The sequence below is a fragment of the Cervus elaphus genome, chromosome 2 (genome assembly GCF_910594005.1).
Source record: "Cervus elaphus chromosome 2, mCerEla1.1, whole genome shotgun sequence".
Lineage (NCBI taxonomy): Eukaryota > Metazoa > Chordata > Mammalia > Artiodactyla > Cervidae > Cervus > Cervus elaphus.
This window is the reverse complement of record NC_057816.1, coordinates 7730620-7749843: the sequence shown is the minus strand read 5'-3', so window position 1 is coordinate 7749843 and position 19224 is coordinate 7730620. Positions and strand designations below refer to the sequence as shown.

Genomic DNA, 19224 nt, shown 5'->3' with positions numbered 1-19224 from the left:
CTGGCTCCGCACACCCCAGGGCTATAGTCTCACTGACCTGCTCAAAGAAGCAGAGCCAACCACACAGCCAGCCAGAGCTGGAAGGCACTTGAGAGCTCATCAGATCCTACCCTTTCATTTTCCAGATGAGAAAATAAGAACCAGAAAGGAAAGTGACTTTGCCAAGAGTTCATTGTAAGCTTGGAAGTCAGAATAGCACTACTCAGATCTCCAGACTCTGGAGCTGAGCCTCTGGACAGCTTTGTAAAGCAGGCTGTGTTTGGGACAGGAGGGCAAAGGCTGTAAACACAATTTGTCCCTAGTCCTCCAGTCCTCACACACAGTGACTTCCCCTTCAGCCCTTCTCCCCTCAGGTCCCAGGCCCTTCAGTAGCCCACCTCATCTGTCCTCCCCACCTAAGGGAAAGGTATCAGAACAAGCGGTCTCCAAGAGACCCCTTTAGCAGTCCAGCCCTAACTTCTCCATTCACCATGAGAAACTTCCAGCATGACAGATAATCGGCTCTGTTCAGAGCAGGAGTGACAAGGGCTCATTACCTTACAAAGTGGCCTATTCTAATTCTGGTCATCTCTACAGTTAAAAAAATGCCTCTAACTTACACTGACTTCAAGTTAATCCAGTAAACTGGTCTGCATTACTGTCAAAAGCCAAAGGAGTAGCTAGCTGAGAAGAATTTATCTACCAAGAGATTGTATCTTGGGGCTGAACGGGGTGAACTGACAAGACATGATTTCCTGAGGGGCAGCAGGACTCAGGACACGGAGCCTTGCAAGACCCCGTCCTGTCACCCCGCCCTCTCACCCCACCGGGAGAGCTGCCGATGTGAGGTCAGGTACAGACCCCGCCTGCCCAAAGTGTTCCGTCAACCACTGTATCCCTGTATCTTGAGAAAAGAGTGCTCTCTCTCTACCCCACTAAAACTCAGTCAATAAGGCTTCATAAATAATTTATTGTCATTAGAAATCAAAGTGCTAGAGATGAAAGACCCAACTGGCCCATTGGGCTGTAAAATTCTCAGACTAGAGCATTTTAGAAACTTACACTCTTAGTGATTTAAATTGGGGGAGGACATTCCTTTGTAAAGAGGCAAATGACAGGACAAACCCACAAGAGGACTCAGGGAGTCTGGGGCTTTCATTCTCCCTGACTGGAACGTCATAGCAGAGAGTAGAGTGGGAAGGGTCACATCCGGAGCCAATGCTCTTCCCACTGCTGCATTTAGGAGGCTCACTGGCTGCTCTTTCTGAAGAAATACCTAAACGGGAAGAGAGAGCTGCAGAAGGAGAGCAGAGCAGGTTGAGACTCCAGAGGTCCAGTTCCTGTCTCCCAGGTCCCATTAGGGCTCTATTATTAGCTAGGGCATTTCTTCTCTGGGACCACTGATTGGAAATTCAAGTCTAAAACAGCATTTGAAAAGGTACCCAAGTTAAATTATACTCTGGATGTATAAATAAAGAACAATAGCAATGGGACGGCTGAGCTTTAGATAGATGAAAGGATTTGTTTTGTACTCTGCAAAAAGGACTCTGAAGACAGAGCCTAGGTTCAGAGAGAAGAATGGAACTATTTTAGTAATGAAATCAACTGAATAACCCAAACACAATAAGAATAGTTTTCCAAGTAACATTTAGGATATCAGATTCAATGCTGGGCACATCAGGGTGGGGTAGGTTAGTTAGGACCCTAAAGCTCTATCTCATTTCCATCATTTGTTCTGCACAAAATAGAGATTATAAGGGTAATCTGCTTTCTTTTCTAGTCTACTATCCCTGAGAGCTTCCATGGGGGTAAGTTTAATGGCAGGAGAGAAGTCTGTCTTACGTCAGAAACCCAAAGAAGCCACTGGTTCCCAGCTCTGCGGGCCCCTCAGCTGGAGGTGGACTGCTCTGCTGCGGTGGTGGGATAGTCGTCCCCACTGGGCCGTCCTCCCACTTGGGATCTGCAAGGGGACACTCAGGCAGGGAGAGCGCGGCCTGCACGTGAGCAGGAGGAGGCAGGACAGCGAGCACGAGCCAAGGGCGGCCTCAAACCAGGGTGGCTGGAGCCAGATGCACTGCTTGCTCTGATCTTCTCAACTTCATCCCCGCTCAGTAAGGGGCTATTCTGACCTTGGAGTATTTTCAAAGTCCGCTCAAATCCTAGACACCTACCGTGGCTGTGTATCCACACACGGACTGACAACTTGTTGGAGCACTCACTTTGCTCATGTGCCTGCATCTGTGATAACTGCATCCATACTGAATCCTCATGCTGAGTGAAAGATCAGCAAGCAGAAAGGGCGACACCTGACATGCATTCCCAGCCCCTGCCGAGCACCATCTGCACCTTCGATATTAACACTAATGCCCCAAAGAGAAGAGGAGGAGAGAAAGCTTCCCAGAGATTGTTCTCTGGGATAGAAAAGCAAAGCATATCCCTCCCAACTTTTCTGTAAAACTTATATGGAATGTTCTGAAACTGTGGGAGCATCAATTTTGCTATCAGAAGCACAAGAAGAACATGCATTGCCTTTCACTGCATTTGGGAACTGCAGGGGCTTCTATTACCCAAGAGCACGCCCCCAGACTGAATGGCCAACAAGCACCTCCACGGGAGCAAGGCACATCGCCCACGGAGCGTGCCCAGACTCAGAGCTCCGTGCTGCTTTGCTCATCAGGGGACTAAAGAGGACAGGATGCTTATTAGGGGAGAACAAATATGAATTTCTCAGAACCTACCCTGGTCCTGGACATCAGTGACATCAAATGCTGGGGTCTTCTGGCATTCTCGCTGGGTTTTTCTTTCTCTGTTCTGATGAAAAGACCAAGAAAAGTCTTAAACTTTACTCTTTTCCAGCTTGGGGGTCTGAATGCTATTTGCTGGTGAAGAGATTTCACATCAGTGCTGGGGTCTGGCTTCAGACTGCCCAGGCAGGATCTATTTTTCCTTCTATAGGACTGTCCTTTTCCCATTTCAGCTTCCCAAACACTGTCCTTCTAAAATCATAATGTTTAACAGACAAGAACAAACCAAGCAGGGTGTACCTTACCATTCCATGTTTCTGAGTGCCAGCTATTGCCAAGGACAGAATTTCAAGGTTTCAGAAATCAGGAGGACCTTTATTTTACCTTGGAGAAAAGTATAATCTATGTGGTAAAACTGACATATAAACTAAGTACTATAAGTCAGTGTGATAAGACTACCCTATCAGTCTATATAGAGTGCTGTGGTTGCTGAGAAGGATGTGAAGAGAGTGGGTAGTGGTTAGACACAGAAGACTTCACAGGGGAAGTGTTATTTAAGTGGGGCCTCGATGGACAGCATCAAGGAGTCAAAGAGAACAGGGCATTCCAGACAAGGACATGATGTACAAGAGCACATTGCCATTAACATGTAAATATGATCAACATGGCTAGAGCCAGCAGAAACATGACTGTGGCATAAGCAGCCAGCATACTACAACACAATCTTATTATTTCTCCCTGTGCTACTGCCGTATAGACCTTCCTTTGTACTTTGAAGGGGACACTCTGTAGCCTGGTTCCGAGCCTATAATATTCTCTGAGACACCTTGATAGTCAGAAACAGTTTATATATTTCTTTTTGGGAAACACTGACAACTGGTCACTTCCCTCATTGAGGCAAAACCTGAGGCTTGACTACCCAGCAGTGCTGGGGAGTTCCTTGAGCCATTTTGCCAGTGAAGAATTCTGTAGCAAGGGGCTGCCGACTGTCAGGGTATATCACAGGGGCAGAGGCACAGCATTGCCAGGAAAGGGAGGACAGGTCCTCCATGCTAAGCATGAGCTGATACTGCTGGTAAGCTCTTCCACAAACCCTTAAATCCCAGACCACATGGGCAGCCACCTAAGTCATACTCCTATAAAAGTGAAAAGAACTCTTGGGCAGAAAGAGACTACCTCTCACTTCTATATAGGGTGGAGGGGAATTTAGAGGACCTAGATATGATTTCTAGCTTGAGGGAATGATTCTCATGAACTTAAGGAAACTACAGTTTGCAATTTAAATCCTGTTGCATTGGTCCTAAGGAAAGCATCTACTAAGGCTGGAAGTGGGGACCGGAAGGGCAAAGGCCCTGGAGCAGAGGTACAGCCTATCTCTGAACCAGTGGAAATTTCCATGGTAAGAGAGTCTTTGTGCTCTCCTGAAATCTTGACAGAGGTTTCCTCAGGCAAATGTTGTAAGAGAGGAAAAACATTATAGCCTGAAATAAAACTGAGGGTACCATCCAGGACATCCAGCCACACACAATACCCTGAAAACCTGATGCAAAGCTGTCCCCTGTACGTTCAGGGCCACCTCTGCTTGGAAGTGCAGTTCAAGCAGAGGCGGAAAAGAAAGCTACATGCACGGCAGTCTGTTTGCCTTCTGGACCATTCATCTGCTCTCTTCCATTTTTTATCCTTTTAAAGTCTAGATCTCTAGATCTGGGAGCTGAAGTGACAAAAGGAATGAGTCTGCCCTTCTTAGCCATTCTCCCAAGACACCTCTGATGAAACCGAGACCTTATTCAGGTACGTGTTGTATTCTAAGCTTTCCCTGCACAGGCTCCCTATGTGTACAGATGTGCACAATCCATACTGTGTTTCTACACCTTAACTTCCCCCAAAGGGGAGCGAAGATATTAAGCACTGGACCATAGCAGCAAGTTTGATTCTTCCGGCTCAAGTGACTTGCACTAACAGTCACTGTGATCACGTTAATTTAGGAGACGTCTGCTCTCTGGGAACAGGGTCTACAATGGAGACCATTTGGGCTTTGAGTCAAAATCAATAAACATGTTCCTTTTCTTTTTTTCTCAGAGTTTTTTCTAACCCGGTATCAGGTTAACAAGGTAATTATGTTGAGTTAAGAAACTGTGGGTTCTTTAGGGAAATGATGCGTCAGACTAAGAATAGGAAGGTACAAAGGGTAGAGAGTGAGGGAAGTGTTCTTTAATAGTAATTATCTTGGTTGTATAAAGTGTCTTTGTTCTCCAGAGCTTCATGTACTCTTCCTGTACTTTCTAAATTCTTCTTCTTCCCTCTCGAAAGGATGAGAGCACAGAGGGAAACCATCTGCTAAAATCACTCCACGGGCCAGTTGGCCATGGGTATAACGTGACTCTGAACCCTGCCCCTGCCTACAGAGGCAGAGGTCTTCATCTTTAAGGGTTCACTCTACTCCAACTAAACGGTAAACTCCTGGGAAAAAACTAGATTTTATATGTTTGTGTACACCCCAGCACCTAACGCAATGCATGGCAAACAGGGGACAGAATTGTTTAGAAATGAAACTCACTTCAGTTTTCTGCTTAAAAATGTTTTAGGGAGTTCCTGTGATCTTGAAGGTGGCTTTAAGACCTTTAAGACCTACTCTGGGAACTCTCTCACATCCACCTCGTCTCAGTGAGGTTCTCCTTTGTGGTCCCTTTGTCCCCTGGGCTTCCTTTATTCCTGTTCATAGCACACTTATCATAAATTGTCTGCCCAGCTTTACACTTTCAGCACTTTTAGGGGAGAGTGTGCTTGTCAGTACTTGGCACACAGTAGATACTCAATAAATGTTTGCTGCATGAATGAATATGTAAATGTTTACTCAATAACTGATCATGTTTTGGATCCTAGGAAGGTGAGGGAGGTGAGCTAGGAAATAAAGGTCAGAGTTGCTTTGGAGCTATGGTGGAGAGTCAGAAAAGTCACAAATAACAGCTATTTCAAGGAAAAAGGGCATTATTTTAGGGACTATTATGGAAAAGAAGCCCTAAAATGGAGGAGTAGCAGATGTATGAATATCTAAATGGAGAACAGACCTCACAAAATGAATCAAGTATTATTGAGGCCCACCCATCACTGCTCTAAATGAAGTTTTCTTTTGCCAGTATCCTGTGCTGATACAAACCTATTTTGTCTGTAAAAATTAGATGTTCCCAGACTCAGACTCCAGTGCAGATGAGGGCAAAAAGCTTTCGAAAAAAAAAAAAAATTCTACACTGGATCTCACCTCAACTCAACAGACCTATTTTCTTTTTCAACTGCAGAGTATAAAAAAGCAGCTCTTTAAGCTAAGAGAAGGCTTTTCAACAAAAGGACTCATCAATGTGTGTATTATGCAGCTACATTTAGGACAGGCTGTGGCAAGGGTGGATGGCTGAAAGCTGTTCTGCAGACAGGGAAACCTGAGAATGAGTGCAGTGAATTCAGTCTGTGCTTAGGACCAAGATGTGCTGGTAACAGGAATCCTGACTCGTAACCAAACAGAAATAGCCAAGAATCTTGAAGTCTCCATTTTGGTGCATACCCTCCTGGTTTCCATAGGGGGCTTCTTTTTGCTGAGCCCTTGACTGGAAGTCCCCATCTTGGCCCTAAAGTGGGAGAAAAAAGCCCAAGAAACATTACTGGCAGCGGCAACATCATCACATTCAAGCAAAAGTGTCCCAGATGAATATTTCAGCAGGTTGGCTATTTTTATGCCACTCCTGGCCTGCAGAATAAATTGTGTGGCCAAATTCTCTTTGGGTGATGCTTTAATTCATAGGAGAATCACAATTTGAGACACTTGGGAATCTAGGGGTTGAGAAAGGGAAAATGTGATTGACAGCAGGATTTTGAAATATTTGCTTGGGCATCAAAACACAGAGAAAGGGAAGATATGAGGCCCCATCTCTGTGAAAAATTCAGTCAAACAGAACCAAGCAAAACTTCATACCTCTAAGCACCCTCACATTGTACCTGTCTGGGAAAGGAATTTCCCACCTCTTCACTGACATGTGCGTTTGGACAGTGTAGGGGTCAGCTCCTTCGTGGTCCACCCTCACAGCCCCATACGTCCCCACTGCCCTTGTATGTCTTGGTGCCCACATAGTACCAGGAAAAGAACAGCTGCTTTCTGTGAACCTGAGCTGAAAGCACTTTGGGTTGGGGAGCAAACCATACCTTGGATTATTCCAGCATCTCTCTGTGGGTGCTAATATGAACAACTGAATTGTCTTACTGACTCATTCTGTCCCTGACAGAGAATCAAAAGAAGAAATAAGTAGCCCCTACATTAGTAACTTCAACATGTTAAAAGTTGTGCTTAACACTCCCCGTAATCTGCAGCACTTCAGCCAGTAATTGAGGCATACCCTCTTACAGACAACTATGTTTCGGCCTGTACGACCTCTTAAGGTAGAGTTCCAAAAGCTGCACAGGCTCCGCATGCAGCAGACACAACCACCCACACCTGCCGGAAAAGTGAGAGCAGGCACAAAGATATACTGCTCACTACATAAAATAAGATTATATTTTATTCGTTCTCACTCTTTTGAGGCTTTCTCTATGTTCATGTATAATACTGTGGGGCTTCAGATCTTATGCCTTCTGAGTGCCTTTTCTTTTTCCTTTCTCTTTTTTGGCTGCACTGCTCGGCTTGTTGTTTAGCGGCTCAGTCCTGTCCAACTCTTTGAGACCCCGTGGACTGCAGCCTGCCAGCCTCCTCTATCCGTGGGATTTCCCAGGCAAGAACACTGGAGTGGGTTGCCATTTCCTTCTTCGGGGGATCTTCCCGACCCAGGGATCAGACCTGCGTCTCCTGCATCGGCAGGTGGATGCGTTACCCCCGAGCCACCAAGATCTTAGTTCCCCAACCAGGGATGGAACCTGTGGCCCCTGCAGTAGAAACGCAGAGTCCTAACCACTGGACCACCAGGGAACTCCCTTAGTCCTCACTGAGAATAATAAACAGAAGAATTCTACTTTGCTGAGGAAGTAGATTTGCAAATTACATTGCAAATACCAACTTGCTTCCTTCCCTTAGTCCACCCACCCGAATAGCAGCTATGAATGAAGCCCTGAGACAGAGTGACTCGCCCCAACAGAGGGCAAGGCCTAACTCAAATGCAGGGTTCAGCGCCTCACCCAACACCACTGACCTGTCCAGCTCTGGCCTGGCTAGGGAGCTGGGCACTTCTCTGAGTTTTCGTTTCTTCAGCACAGCTTCTGCTGCTTTCCTCTCTTCTAGGACCTTCAGAGAGCAACCAGTTTCCTGAGACTCTTCCTTTTCCAGAGTTGCTCACATGAGGGCACCGTTAAGAGAACTGCCCATCTTTAAATTGCCAAAGGCAGCTTTTAACATCAGCTTTGTAAGTAAGGACAGACAAAGTCTCAGAAATCTAGCCAAGAAGATAAAAAATTCTCAAGTATACAATTCTTATTGGACCTGGGCAACAACCAAGGGGCAAAAAAGAAGATTCAACAGCAAAACATGAGATAATAAGAGGCAATAAAGGCAATTTTCATTTCATACAGAAAAGGCAAACTTACCAACCCAAGAGGACTGCTGTTCACTGATTTTCCTACAATAGGAAATTTGAATATCATAATGAAGCAAGGCTGTTTCTTCACTGACTTCTTAGAACTGGTCCTAGATAAACCTTTGGTGTGTGCCCTTTTCCCTTTCACCTGGTATCACTTTTCCTAGAATTACTGTCTTCAAACTTTTTTTCTCCCTTATTTTATTGTCATCTACAAGCTAAAAAGTCTGACACAGATAATATTATAACAATAAGTCACTTAAAAGGGGATGATCCCTATTATGAAAGAAAAAAGGTGGAACTTATGGCATCAGTGACAAATGAATTGAGGTATTTTGAGATAATGCCTTTGTACTTTTTTTTTCCAAATCAGACTGGTAGATGTCTCCTTGTCCCTCTATTTGTAAAAATAGCAATGGCCCCCAGAGATTAAAAATTGGGAGATATCTTTAAGATATTACTAAGATGAAAGTCATTAAATACTCTAAAATGGAAGGAATTATTTATATCATAGGTTATTTTTCATTGAGTTATTACCCTAAGTCACACTGTACTTTCCATTTCCGAGTACACATTTAATATTTTCAACAACTCAATGACTATTATTAGTTTTCACCATTTCACAAAGGAGGCATACAAAGATTGAGTAATTTATCTAAGGTTACACACTCTTAAGTGGCAAATCCACCAAGATTTGAACCAGGCAGCCTGGCTTGGAGGACACGCTCCGGACTTCTGCAGCGTCAGTGTTCAGGCTCAATCTGGCTATTTCACCACTATTTCAGCTCTGCTAACCTGTGGATGTTCAACCTCCCCCTTTTCCTTCTCCACTACCTACACTTCCAGCCTTCTACTTACCTGGTGACAGATTTTCATGAAACCATTTCATCTCCACGTACAGAGTGAAAACAAATGGATAAGGGACCAAGACAGTTTCCCCATGTTTGAACTTCAGATGGGACACTCTTTCCCATTTGCTTTTATCTGGGAAATGTGCTAAGGAGTGAGGATGTAGCCAGTATGAATCCCTGAGTACTATTTTAGAGAAAAGACTCCATCTCCTTTCCTTGACCTACCCTCCAAACTGCATGGGTTTGCTGCTTCCACTTGAAACTACAGTGTGAATTGTAGTTCATTTCCACCCAGGAAAGAAAGGATACAGGGAAATACAATAAAGTGTTCTGTAGCAAATGGCTGTAAATTATCCAGGTTTCCTAAGACTGCACGAATAGAATCCTGAAAAAACAAAAATGTGAAATAACTTTAAGACTAATTTCAGCCGATCTGTCAATTTATCTTTATCACTGCTCTTCACATACCCTACACTCTTTCAAAGTCAAACTGCTAGCTGTTCCCTGAGTATACCTTCCACTTCTCCACTTCTCTGCTCTTGCCTGAAATACCCTTTTAGTCTATCATCATATGACTAAATTCTACTTACCCTTTTATGGCACAACTCAAAAGCCATGTCCTCCACAAAATTTTCCCTGATTTCCCAAGTTGAATTAACTATAGGTCTCAAATTTCACAGTAGTTAGCCTTGGGCCTTTAGTATATTCCATGCATCTTTTTTTTTTTTTTTCCCTTCTGTGCCTCCAGGCTTGTGAAATCTTAATTCCCTGACCAGAGATTGAACTCTGGCCCGGCAGTGAAAGTGCTGAGACCTAACCACTGGACTGCCAGAGAATTCCCTCTATGCACATATTTTTATTTTCTTTACTAAGAAATCTTCTTGAAGTAGAATATATACCTGATTTATCTCAGCATCCCTTCTCTACCATAGTGGATGAAGCATAACAGGTCCTCAACAAATAGATACTGGATTTGTTGCTCAGTTCTGTTGGACTCTCTATGACCCTATAGACTGCAACCCACCAGGCTCCTCTGTCCATGAAATTCTCCAGGCAAGAATACTAGAGTGGGTAGCCATTCCCTTCTCCAGGGGATCTTCTCTAGCCAGGGATTAACCCCATTACAGGTGGATTCTTTACCATCTGAGCCACCAGGAAAGCCCCAGTGAATAATATTGGTATTTATTTATATGTACTTATTTTGCTTTTGCTTATGTCAAACCTTTTCTTCTATTCTCTTTAAATCTTAATTATTTAGTCTCTAATTAACCTATGCTTATTAGTATATGGGCAAAGAATCAGACATGACCAAGCACTCAGCACTACTCAAGAACCCTTTAAGATAAAAGATTTCTATTATCCTCATTTTACTGACAAAGAAACTAAGACAGAAAGAGGTACAGTGACTTATGGAAGGCTACACAGATAGTAAAGATGAAGTTAAGACACGAACCCAGGCACTGGGGCTCCAGAGCTTACACTCCTAACCATTAGACTAAACTGCTTATCAATATATGTTTTCTAAGTGAATGACAAAGGATAACTTCTGCTTCAAAACTAATGAGAGTTTAAAAAAAAAGGAGCATATAAAAAGCACTTCACCATGGCTGATTCATATCAATGTATGACAAAACCCACTGGAAAAAAAAATAATAATAATAAAAAATAAATAAAAATAAAAAGCACTTCAAAAAGTTTTAGGGAATTCCCTGGTGGTCCAATGGCTAAGACTCCACACTCCCATTGCAGGAGGCCTGGTTTTGATCCCTCGTCAGGGAACTAGATTCTGCATGCTGCAACAAAGGGTTCGCATGCTGCAATAAAGACTGAAGATCCTGAAACTAAGACCTGGTGCAGCCAAATAAATCAATAAATGTTTTAAAAAAGCAACATTTTTATATGATTATAAATGTATATAGGTGTTCTCTAGCTACCATCAGATGAACTACTATGCAGCATGAACTGCATACGTCTATTTCTAAACCTCACTACAATCCTGAAAACTGATATTATTTATCAATCCTACTGACAGGTAAAGAAACAGTCTCAGATGAGGAAGACAAATTTCCCAAAAATTGTACTGTGAAGGCAGAACTAGAGTTCAAATCCAGGTTTCATTGGTTCTAATGACTGTTTGCAATCCTTTACTGCCTTGAGCTTTTCTCTGCCCATATTAAGTGAAGCAAAGTGAAATAAATTTTGCTTTACTCATAATTAAAACAAGCAGATAACTGTCATGGTCCTATGTTAAAATAATTGTTATTTATAATGATGCCTCTGAAGTTCTCAAAGATCCTAATGTATTTTTCAACACATAGCTAAAGAGTACCTTTAAGGCTTTGACTCAACTTTTTGGTTTCACAGTTTTGCATTTGTGTATGTAATTATATTCAAATTCTTTGAAATGTGGCAGCACATGTCTTTATAAATCACAACAGTCATAGATCACTCAGTCATGAAGTTAGAAAAGAATACACTAGTTTAAAACTCTCATGTTATGAATGAGGCGAATAAGACCCAGAGAGATAAGTGATTTGCTAAGGCTCACACATTTCTTAGTGGCTCAGCCAGGACTAGAAACCAGGGCCAGCACCCAGAACTCTAATTCCTTGTCCAATGCTTTCACCAGTTTACAAATCTGTCCACCTTCTTTGTCTTCTTCTTGTGGGAAAATCTAAAGCCATTAGAGTTGGGTAGGAAAGGAATGAAAATGAAGTGGAAATACAGCAGATGCAAATGTTTCCAATTAAAATGAAGACACAGCAGCCTTGTCTGTGTATTTACAGTTGAGCTTCCTGAACGTCAAGTACCAGGCAGTGGTTGAGATGGTGAGGTTTCCCAGAGGCCTGGAAGGCAGCAGTCCTCCGGATGCTTTCTCTATGCCAGCTGCCACAAAAGACAGCTGCCCATGGCTGGGAACTCTAGTGGAAACAAAATAACTCTTAGCCTCAAAGGTGCTGACACTTCAACTAGGAAAATTGAGAAACAGTATAGGCTTTAATTTCCCTGGAAAAACAGTAACCTTTCTCTGCAGAGGAAATGTGGCAGGGAGAAGTCAAATAATCAAGCAGAGATTGTGACTCAGTTTGTAGGAAACAACTAAAGTCTAAGTAGGGATGCATCCTCAGCTTAAAATACAACATTCCCAGAAGCTGTCTGCTCCTCTCCCTACCTCCAGCTCCTGGACGATGACTTCCTTGTTTTCTGCCTCTTCCCCTCTAGAAGGTAAACAGACAAGAAGTAAGTAAGCCAAGAAGAAAAGCTCTGGAGACAACAGACTCTAGTAAAAATGACATTTCCAATGAGCTAAGGGAACATAACTAAATAACAATTGTGTGTGCTGACTCAGTGCTCAAGGGAAGAAGAGCTCACTAGGTGGTGTAGACTGCAGACCGGTATGAGGCTGTACCAAAATATCTTCTCCACTACCCTGCCAAGACCTGACTTTTCCACCGGTGAAGTTAATAATTGATTAGACCAGTAGTACAAGTGTAATCTGCGGACCTACAGGGGTCCTCAAGACCCTTTCACGGAGTCTCCAAGGGCAAAGCTAGTTTCATAATAATACTAAGATATTACTTGCCTTTTTCACTATGCTGACATTTGTATCAGTACTGCAAAATCTGTGGTGGTGAAAATACTGGTGCCTTAGCACAGATCTAGTCAGTTGCCCTAAACTGTACTAGCAATTGTAGCCATCTTTGCCACCACACAGGAAAAAAAATTCCAATTTCATTTAATATCTTAGAGGAAGAAGTAAAGCCTTAATAATTCTATAAATCTCACCCCCCCAAATAATGCATTTTTAATATATTATGTGCTAAAACAGGAAGTATGGATAAAGTGTTTCTGCAGCATACCAGAAGATGATGGTTCTCCTGAGGAGAAGTGCCTGCACGACTGTTTAAGTTGCAAACTGAACCACTTACTTTTTCATATTTTACTTGACTGATCAGCTGACAGATAAACTACGGTGCTTATTCGGACCAGGGAATGTGACAGACATTTTCTCAAAAGTGAACAGTGAGCTTATCAATAAAACTGACAGTATTTGTTGTTAAGGGTAAATTTTTGGATTTCAAGCAAAACTTCGAATTGTGGAAAACTTTTATCCACCACTGTGGGGTTGACAACTTCCAAATACTTAGACATTTTTCTGATAAGGTTGGCAGTGATATTAGCAAATATGATTTTTGATTTTTGATACTGTATAATGAAGTGTGTTGACATTTGAACAATCTGCATAAGCTAGTGAAACAATATTTTCCAAGTGACCATAGAAACACTTCATGTTACAAAATCATTCTAGGTAAAAGATAGATCAGCTTTCAAAGAACAAGACAGACCAATGGATTTTAATGTTGCAGAGTTCAAAAAGTACAGTGATATAATTTCAGATTCCACATTGCAACTAACCTTTAAAAAACTACTATATTTTTAAAAAATGAAACGGAGTTTCCTGGTGGTCTAGTGGTTAGGACTCGGCACTTTCACTACTATGGCCTGGGGTTCAATCCCTGGTCCTGAAACTGAGATTCCACAAGTTGCATTGTGCAGCCAAAATTTAAAAAAAATTTTTTTTAATTTAAAAAAATTATAAAAATTTAAAAACAAAATAAACAACTATTACTTGTCAAGTGTTTTTTTTTTTTTTTCTTTTCTGTTTTTTTTTGTTTTCTTTACTTGTCAAGTTTTGATGCAGGGCCAAGGAAGAATATCCACAATGATCTGAGAAGACTATTAACATATTCCTACCTTTCCCTACTACAAGTATTTGTTGTTCAGCTGATTAGTAGTGTCCAACTCTTTGCAATCCCATGGACTGCAGCATGCCGGCTTCCCTGTCCTTCACCATCTCCTGGAGTTTGCTCAGACTCATGTCCACTGAGTCAATGATGCAGTCCAACCACCTCTGTTGCTCCTTCTCCTCCTGCCCTCAATCTTTCCCAGCATCAGGATCTTTTCCAATGAGTTGGCTCTTCACATCAGGTGGCCAAAGGATTAGAGCTTCAGCTTCAGCATCAGTCCTTCCAATAAATATTCAAAGTTGATTTCCTTTAGGATTGACTAGTTTGATCTTCTTGCTGTCCAAGGGACTCTCAAGAGTCTTCTCCAGCACTACAGTTTGAAAGCATCAATTCTTCGGTGCTGAGCCTTCTCTATAGTCCAACTCTCACATCCATACATGACTACTGGAAAAACCATAGCTTTGACTATATGGACCTTTGTCGGCAAATATATGTAAGGCTACATATATATGTAAAGCTAAATTTTTCATGTAATTCAACCAAAAGAAAAAATTCACAACAGAATAAATGTAAAAGCAAATATGATAATCTAGCAGTTTTTTATTAAGCCAGATATTAATGAGATTTGCAGAAATTTAATGTGATGTCAATCCTCCCATTAATTTTTTGCTTTAGAAAATATGGTTTAGTCACAAAGTTGTGTTTGACTCTTTTGCCACTCCATGGACTGTAGCTTGCCAAGCTCCTCTGTCCATGGGATTCTCCAGGCAAAAATACTGGAGTATATAGCTATTTTTAATAAAAATATATTAAAACTTAATAGGTATATCATTATTTTTAAATTAATATTACACATTTAAAAGTTGTGGTAAAATACATATAACCTCAACTTTTCCATTTTAACTATTTTTAAGTATATAATTCAGCGGCATTAATTAATGGGTTGGCCAAAAATTTCGTTCAGGTTTTTCCATAAGCTATTACATTCAAGACCATGGCTTGCAGTCAGCACTACCTATTTCTAAAACTTATTTCCACAAATAGAAACATTGTGTTCTTTAAACAATAACTCCTCATTCTTCCCTCCACCCAGCTTGTCTCTATGAGTTTTCCTATTTTAATATTTCATATAAGCAGAATCATAAAAGATTTGCCCTGTTGCGACAGGCATATACCTAGGAATGAAATTGCTGGGTCATAAGTTTCGTCTAGTCAAGGCTATGGTTTTTCCAGTGGTCATGTATGGATGTGAGAGTTGAACTGTGAAGAAAGCTGAGCACCGAAGAATTGATGTTTTTGAACTGTGGTGCTGGAGAAGACTCCTGAGAGTCCCTTGGACTGCATGGAGATCCAACCAGTCCATCCTAAAGATAAGTCCTGGGTGTTCACTGGAAGGACTGATGCTGAAGCTGAAACTCCAATACTTAGGCCACCTCATGTGAAGAGGTGACTCATTGGAAAAGACCCTGATGCTGGGAGGGATTGGGGGCAGGAGGAGAAGGGGACGACACAGGATGAGATGGCTAGATGGCATCACCGACTCGATGGACATGAGTTTGAGTAAACTCCCGGAGTTGGTGATGGACAGGGAGGCCTGGCATGTTGCGATTCATGAGGTCGCAAAGAGTCGGACACAACTGAGCGACTGAACTGGACTGAACTGAACTGATGGTAATTTTATGTTCAACTTTTTGAGGAACTGCTAAACCACTTTCCATAGTAGCTGCATCATTTTATATTCCCACCAGCAATGTATGAAAGTTCCAATTTCTCCACATCCTTGTCAACAACTGTTGTTTTGTTTTTTAATTATAGCTATCCTAGTAGGTGTGAAGTGGTATATCACTGCAATTTTGATTTATTTGCATTTTCCTAGTGACTAAAGATATTGAGCATCTTTTCATGTGCTTACTGGCCATTTGTTTATCTTCTTTAGAGAAATATCTATTCAAGTCCTTTATCCATTTTCAATTGGATTGTTTATCTTTTTGTTGTTGAGTTGTAATTCTTTATATATTCTGGATATTAAGCTCTTATCAGATATATGATTTGCAAATATCTTCTCTCATCTGTGGTTTTCCTTTTCATTCTGTTAGTAGCGTTCTTATACATATAAATTTTATAAAATCAACTAAGTCCAATTCATCTCATTTCTTTTGAGGCCTGTGTGTTTGGTGTTGTATTTAAGAAACCACTGCCAAATCCGAAGTCATAAAGATTTGCCCCTATGTTTTCTTCTAAGAGTTTTAGTTTTAGCTCTTATTTAGGTCTTTGATCCATTTTTAGTTAACTATAGTATATTGTGTAAGATAAGGGTCTAACTTTATTCTTCTGCATGTGGATATCCAGTTTTCCCAGAACCATTTGTTAAAGAAACTGTTCTTTCCCATCGAATGCTCTTGGCATTCTAGTCAAAAATCAATTGACCAGGGGGTACTCTTTTGCCCCCTTCTGATGCCTATGTCAGAAGCTTTCTCTATCTCCTTTATACTTTAATAAAACTTTTATTACACAAAAGCTCTGAGCGATCCAGCCTCGTCTCTGGCCCCGGATTAAATTTGTCTCCTCCGGAGGCCAAGAATCCCGCGTCTTATCTTTCAGCAACAACCTTTCATCTTGGGGGCTCGTCCGGGATCCTTCAGGACAAGATGGGCCCGATAATCTATGTGAGCCTACTTCTGCTGACTCCAGAAATCCTGAGTCTGCCGTTTGATCCTCAAGACAATGCCTTCCTGTCCTGGACTCACTCCTATGCTGCATTCCACAATCGGTCTAACTGCTGGGTCTGCGGAGCACTCCCCTCTTCATCAGTGGAAGGCGTTCCATGGTGAACATCTCCACTTCAAGGAAAGGACTTTCTCCAAGTCTGCAATACCTTCAACAATCGCATGTGATGCCTCTTCTTAAACTGATGACATCTAACAACCTTAAGATGGACTGATGTAACTATGGACATAATGTGACTTTTCATTTTGATTTTAACTTGGTTTAATGACTATTTTGCCTTACCTCTGTAACTGTATTATGGGGTTTTCTGTCTAAAAGCTTTTAATTTACAAATAGTTGTCCGAGCTCCTATGAGTGCCACAGCCTCCTCCAACTATTACTTGGAGCCCCTGGATCAGACATCCTCACTATGAGGATTAGGAGGATATGTTGCCTCACCAATTTAGGGACAACGCCCCTTGTCAGCTCGGAAGCAGTTATGGAATGAGAACGACGCCCCTTTTCCCTAGGCAACATAATTCTCCTAAAAGAAAAGGGGGGAATGAGAGAGTCATTTCCTAGGCAGTTTGATAAGAAGTCTAGGGGTCCCCAAGGAGAGAGAGGTCTGGGATATTCAAGGAGGAAGAAAGGACAAACTTTTTTACTTTTTTTCCTCTACATTCCTTAGGATTATATAACAATAATGTATCCTGCCTGAGGACAGTCTTTGAATTAAACCCTCTGGCTAATTCTGTTATCTTAAAACATAAATTATGGGAGTAGGTCTGGTCTTTACAAGGATGTATCCTGCCTGAGGATGATCTTTGGATTAAATCTTCTGGCCAACTCTGTTATCTTAAAATGTAAATTATGGGAGTAGGTCTGGTGAGGTCTTTACAACCTCCAGACATTCTTTGGATTCATTGGAGAGTATATAACTCCATTGGTAACACTAGCAAAGGGGGTACTCTTTTACTCCCTTCTGATGCCTATGTCAGAAGCTTTCTCTATCTCCTTTATACTTTAATAAAACTTTATTACACACACACACACACACAAAAATCAACTGACCATAGATATTAGTGAGGTTTTATTTCTGGGCTCTCAATTCTATACTATTTATCGGTCTATATGTCTGTCCTTATGCAGTATCACACTTTTTGATTACTTGTAGCTTTGTATGAAGTTTTTTAATTGGCAAGTATGAGTACTCCAAATCTGTTCTTTTCCAAGATTGTTTTGGCTATTTGGGATCCCTTGAAATTCCATATGAATTTTAGGTTCAAAAAAAGTGCCACTGGGATTTTGCTAGGGATTACATTGAATCTGCTGATTGCTTGAGTACCGTTTTCATCTTAACAATATATATATTTGGCTGCACCACAGAAAATGCAGGATCTTATTAACAGTTCCCTAACCAGGGATCAAACCTCTGCCCCTGGCAGTGAAAGCACAGAGTCCCAACCACTGGATTGCCAGGGAACTCCCATCTTAACAATATTAAGTCTTCCAATCGATGAACACAGATATCTAATTAATTTTTTTGGCCTCTCTGCATGGCTTGTGGAATCTTAAATTCCCTGACCAGGGATTAAACCCAGCTCTGACAGTGGAAGTGCTGGGTCCTAACCACTAGATCACCATGGAATTCCCACAGAGGTCTTTCTATTTAGATCTCCTTTAATTTCTCTCAGAAATATTTTTAGTTTTCAGTGTGCGAGTCTTGTACCTCATTGGTTGAATTTATTGTTAAGAATTTTTTCTTTGTGATACTATTGTAAGCAAAATTGTTTTCTTAATTTTCTTTTCAGAAATTACTGCTAATTTACTGCTAGTGTATACAAATCAACTGATGTTGATTTAGTATAACTTTGCTGAATTCATTGATAAGGTTTAACAGTTTTTTATTGGTTTGTGTGGATTCTTTAGCTTTTTCCACATATAAGATCATGTCAGGAATTCCCTGGCAGTCTAGTGGTTAGGACTCCATGCTTTCACTGCCAAAAGCTCAAGTTCAATCCCTTGTTGTGGAACTAAGATCTCACAAGCCATGTGGTACAACCAAAAAAGAAAAAAAAAATCACGTCATCTGCAAACAGAGATAGTTTCACTTCTTCCTTCCCAATTTATATGCATTTTATTTCTTTTTCTTGACTAATTGCTCCGGCTAGAACTCTAGCACTATGATGAACAGAAGGGATGAAAGTGGACATCCTTATCTTGTTCCTGATCTTAAGGAAAAAGCTCAAGTTTTTCACCATTGAGTATGTTGTCAGCTGTTGGTTTTTCATATATTGACTTTATATTGAGGAAGCTCCCTTCTATTCCTAGTTTGAGTCATTTTATCATGAAAGGGTGCTAGATTTGGTCAAATGTCTTTTCTGCATCCATTGAGAGGGTCATGTGGTCTTTTTTCTCTTCTTTCTATTAATGTGGTGTATTATATTGATTGATTTTTGTATACTGAACTACCCTTGCATTCCTGGGGTAGTCCCAGGAATATAAACAATGCCAATCTTCTTATTAATTTTTAAAAATATGGCTATTTTAAATAAAATGTTATAATATTTTTAAATTAATAAGTAATTATTTAAAATTTTTCTTTTGATTTTTATATGATAAATATTGACAGGTATGACTCATTTAA

General features: G+C 41.2%; 1 protein-coding gene across 5 annotated transcripts in view; it reads right to left on the bottom strand.

Moving 5' to 3' along the window:
- Window positions 1-935: 935 nt before the first annotated feature.
- The window catches only part of MAJIN (membrane anchored junction protein), a 28184-nt gene continuing 9895 nt past the window's right edge, over window positions 936-19224 (bottom strand). For 2 of the 5 annotated variants that reach the window (XM_043919540.1, XM_043919535.1), the window contains exons 3-11: window positions 12296-12341; window positions 9433-9508; window positions 9131-9256; window positions 8283-8314; window positions 7892-7983; window positions 6280-6343; window positions 2718-2790; window positions 1822-1939; window positions 936-1273 (exon numbers count right to left, since the gene is read on the bottom strand). In XM_043919540.1, coding sequence (XP_043775475.1) covers window positions 1228-1273; window positions 1822-1939; window positions 2718-2790; window positions 6280-6343; window positions 7892-7983; window positions 8283-8314; window positions 9131-9256; window positions 9433-9508; window positions 12296-12341 — 673 coding nt within the window. In that variant the 3' untranslated portion in view covers window positions 936-1227. The remainder of the gene's footprint in view (window positions 1274-1821; window positions 1940-2717; window positions 2791-6279; window positions 6344-7891; window positions 7984-8282; window positions 8315-9130; window positions 9257-9432; window positions 9509-12295; window positions 12342-19224) is intronic. The other 3 variants (XM_043919568.1, XM_043919559.1, XM_043919550.1) reach the window with 2 other exon arrangements.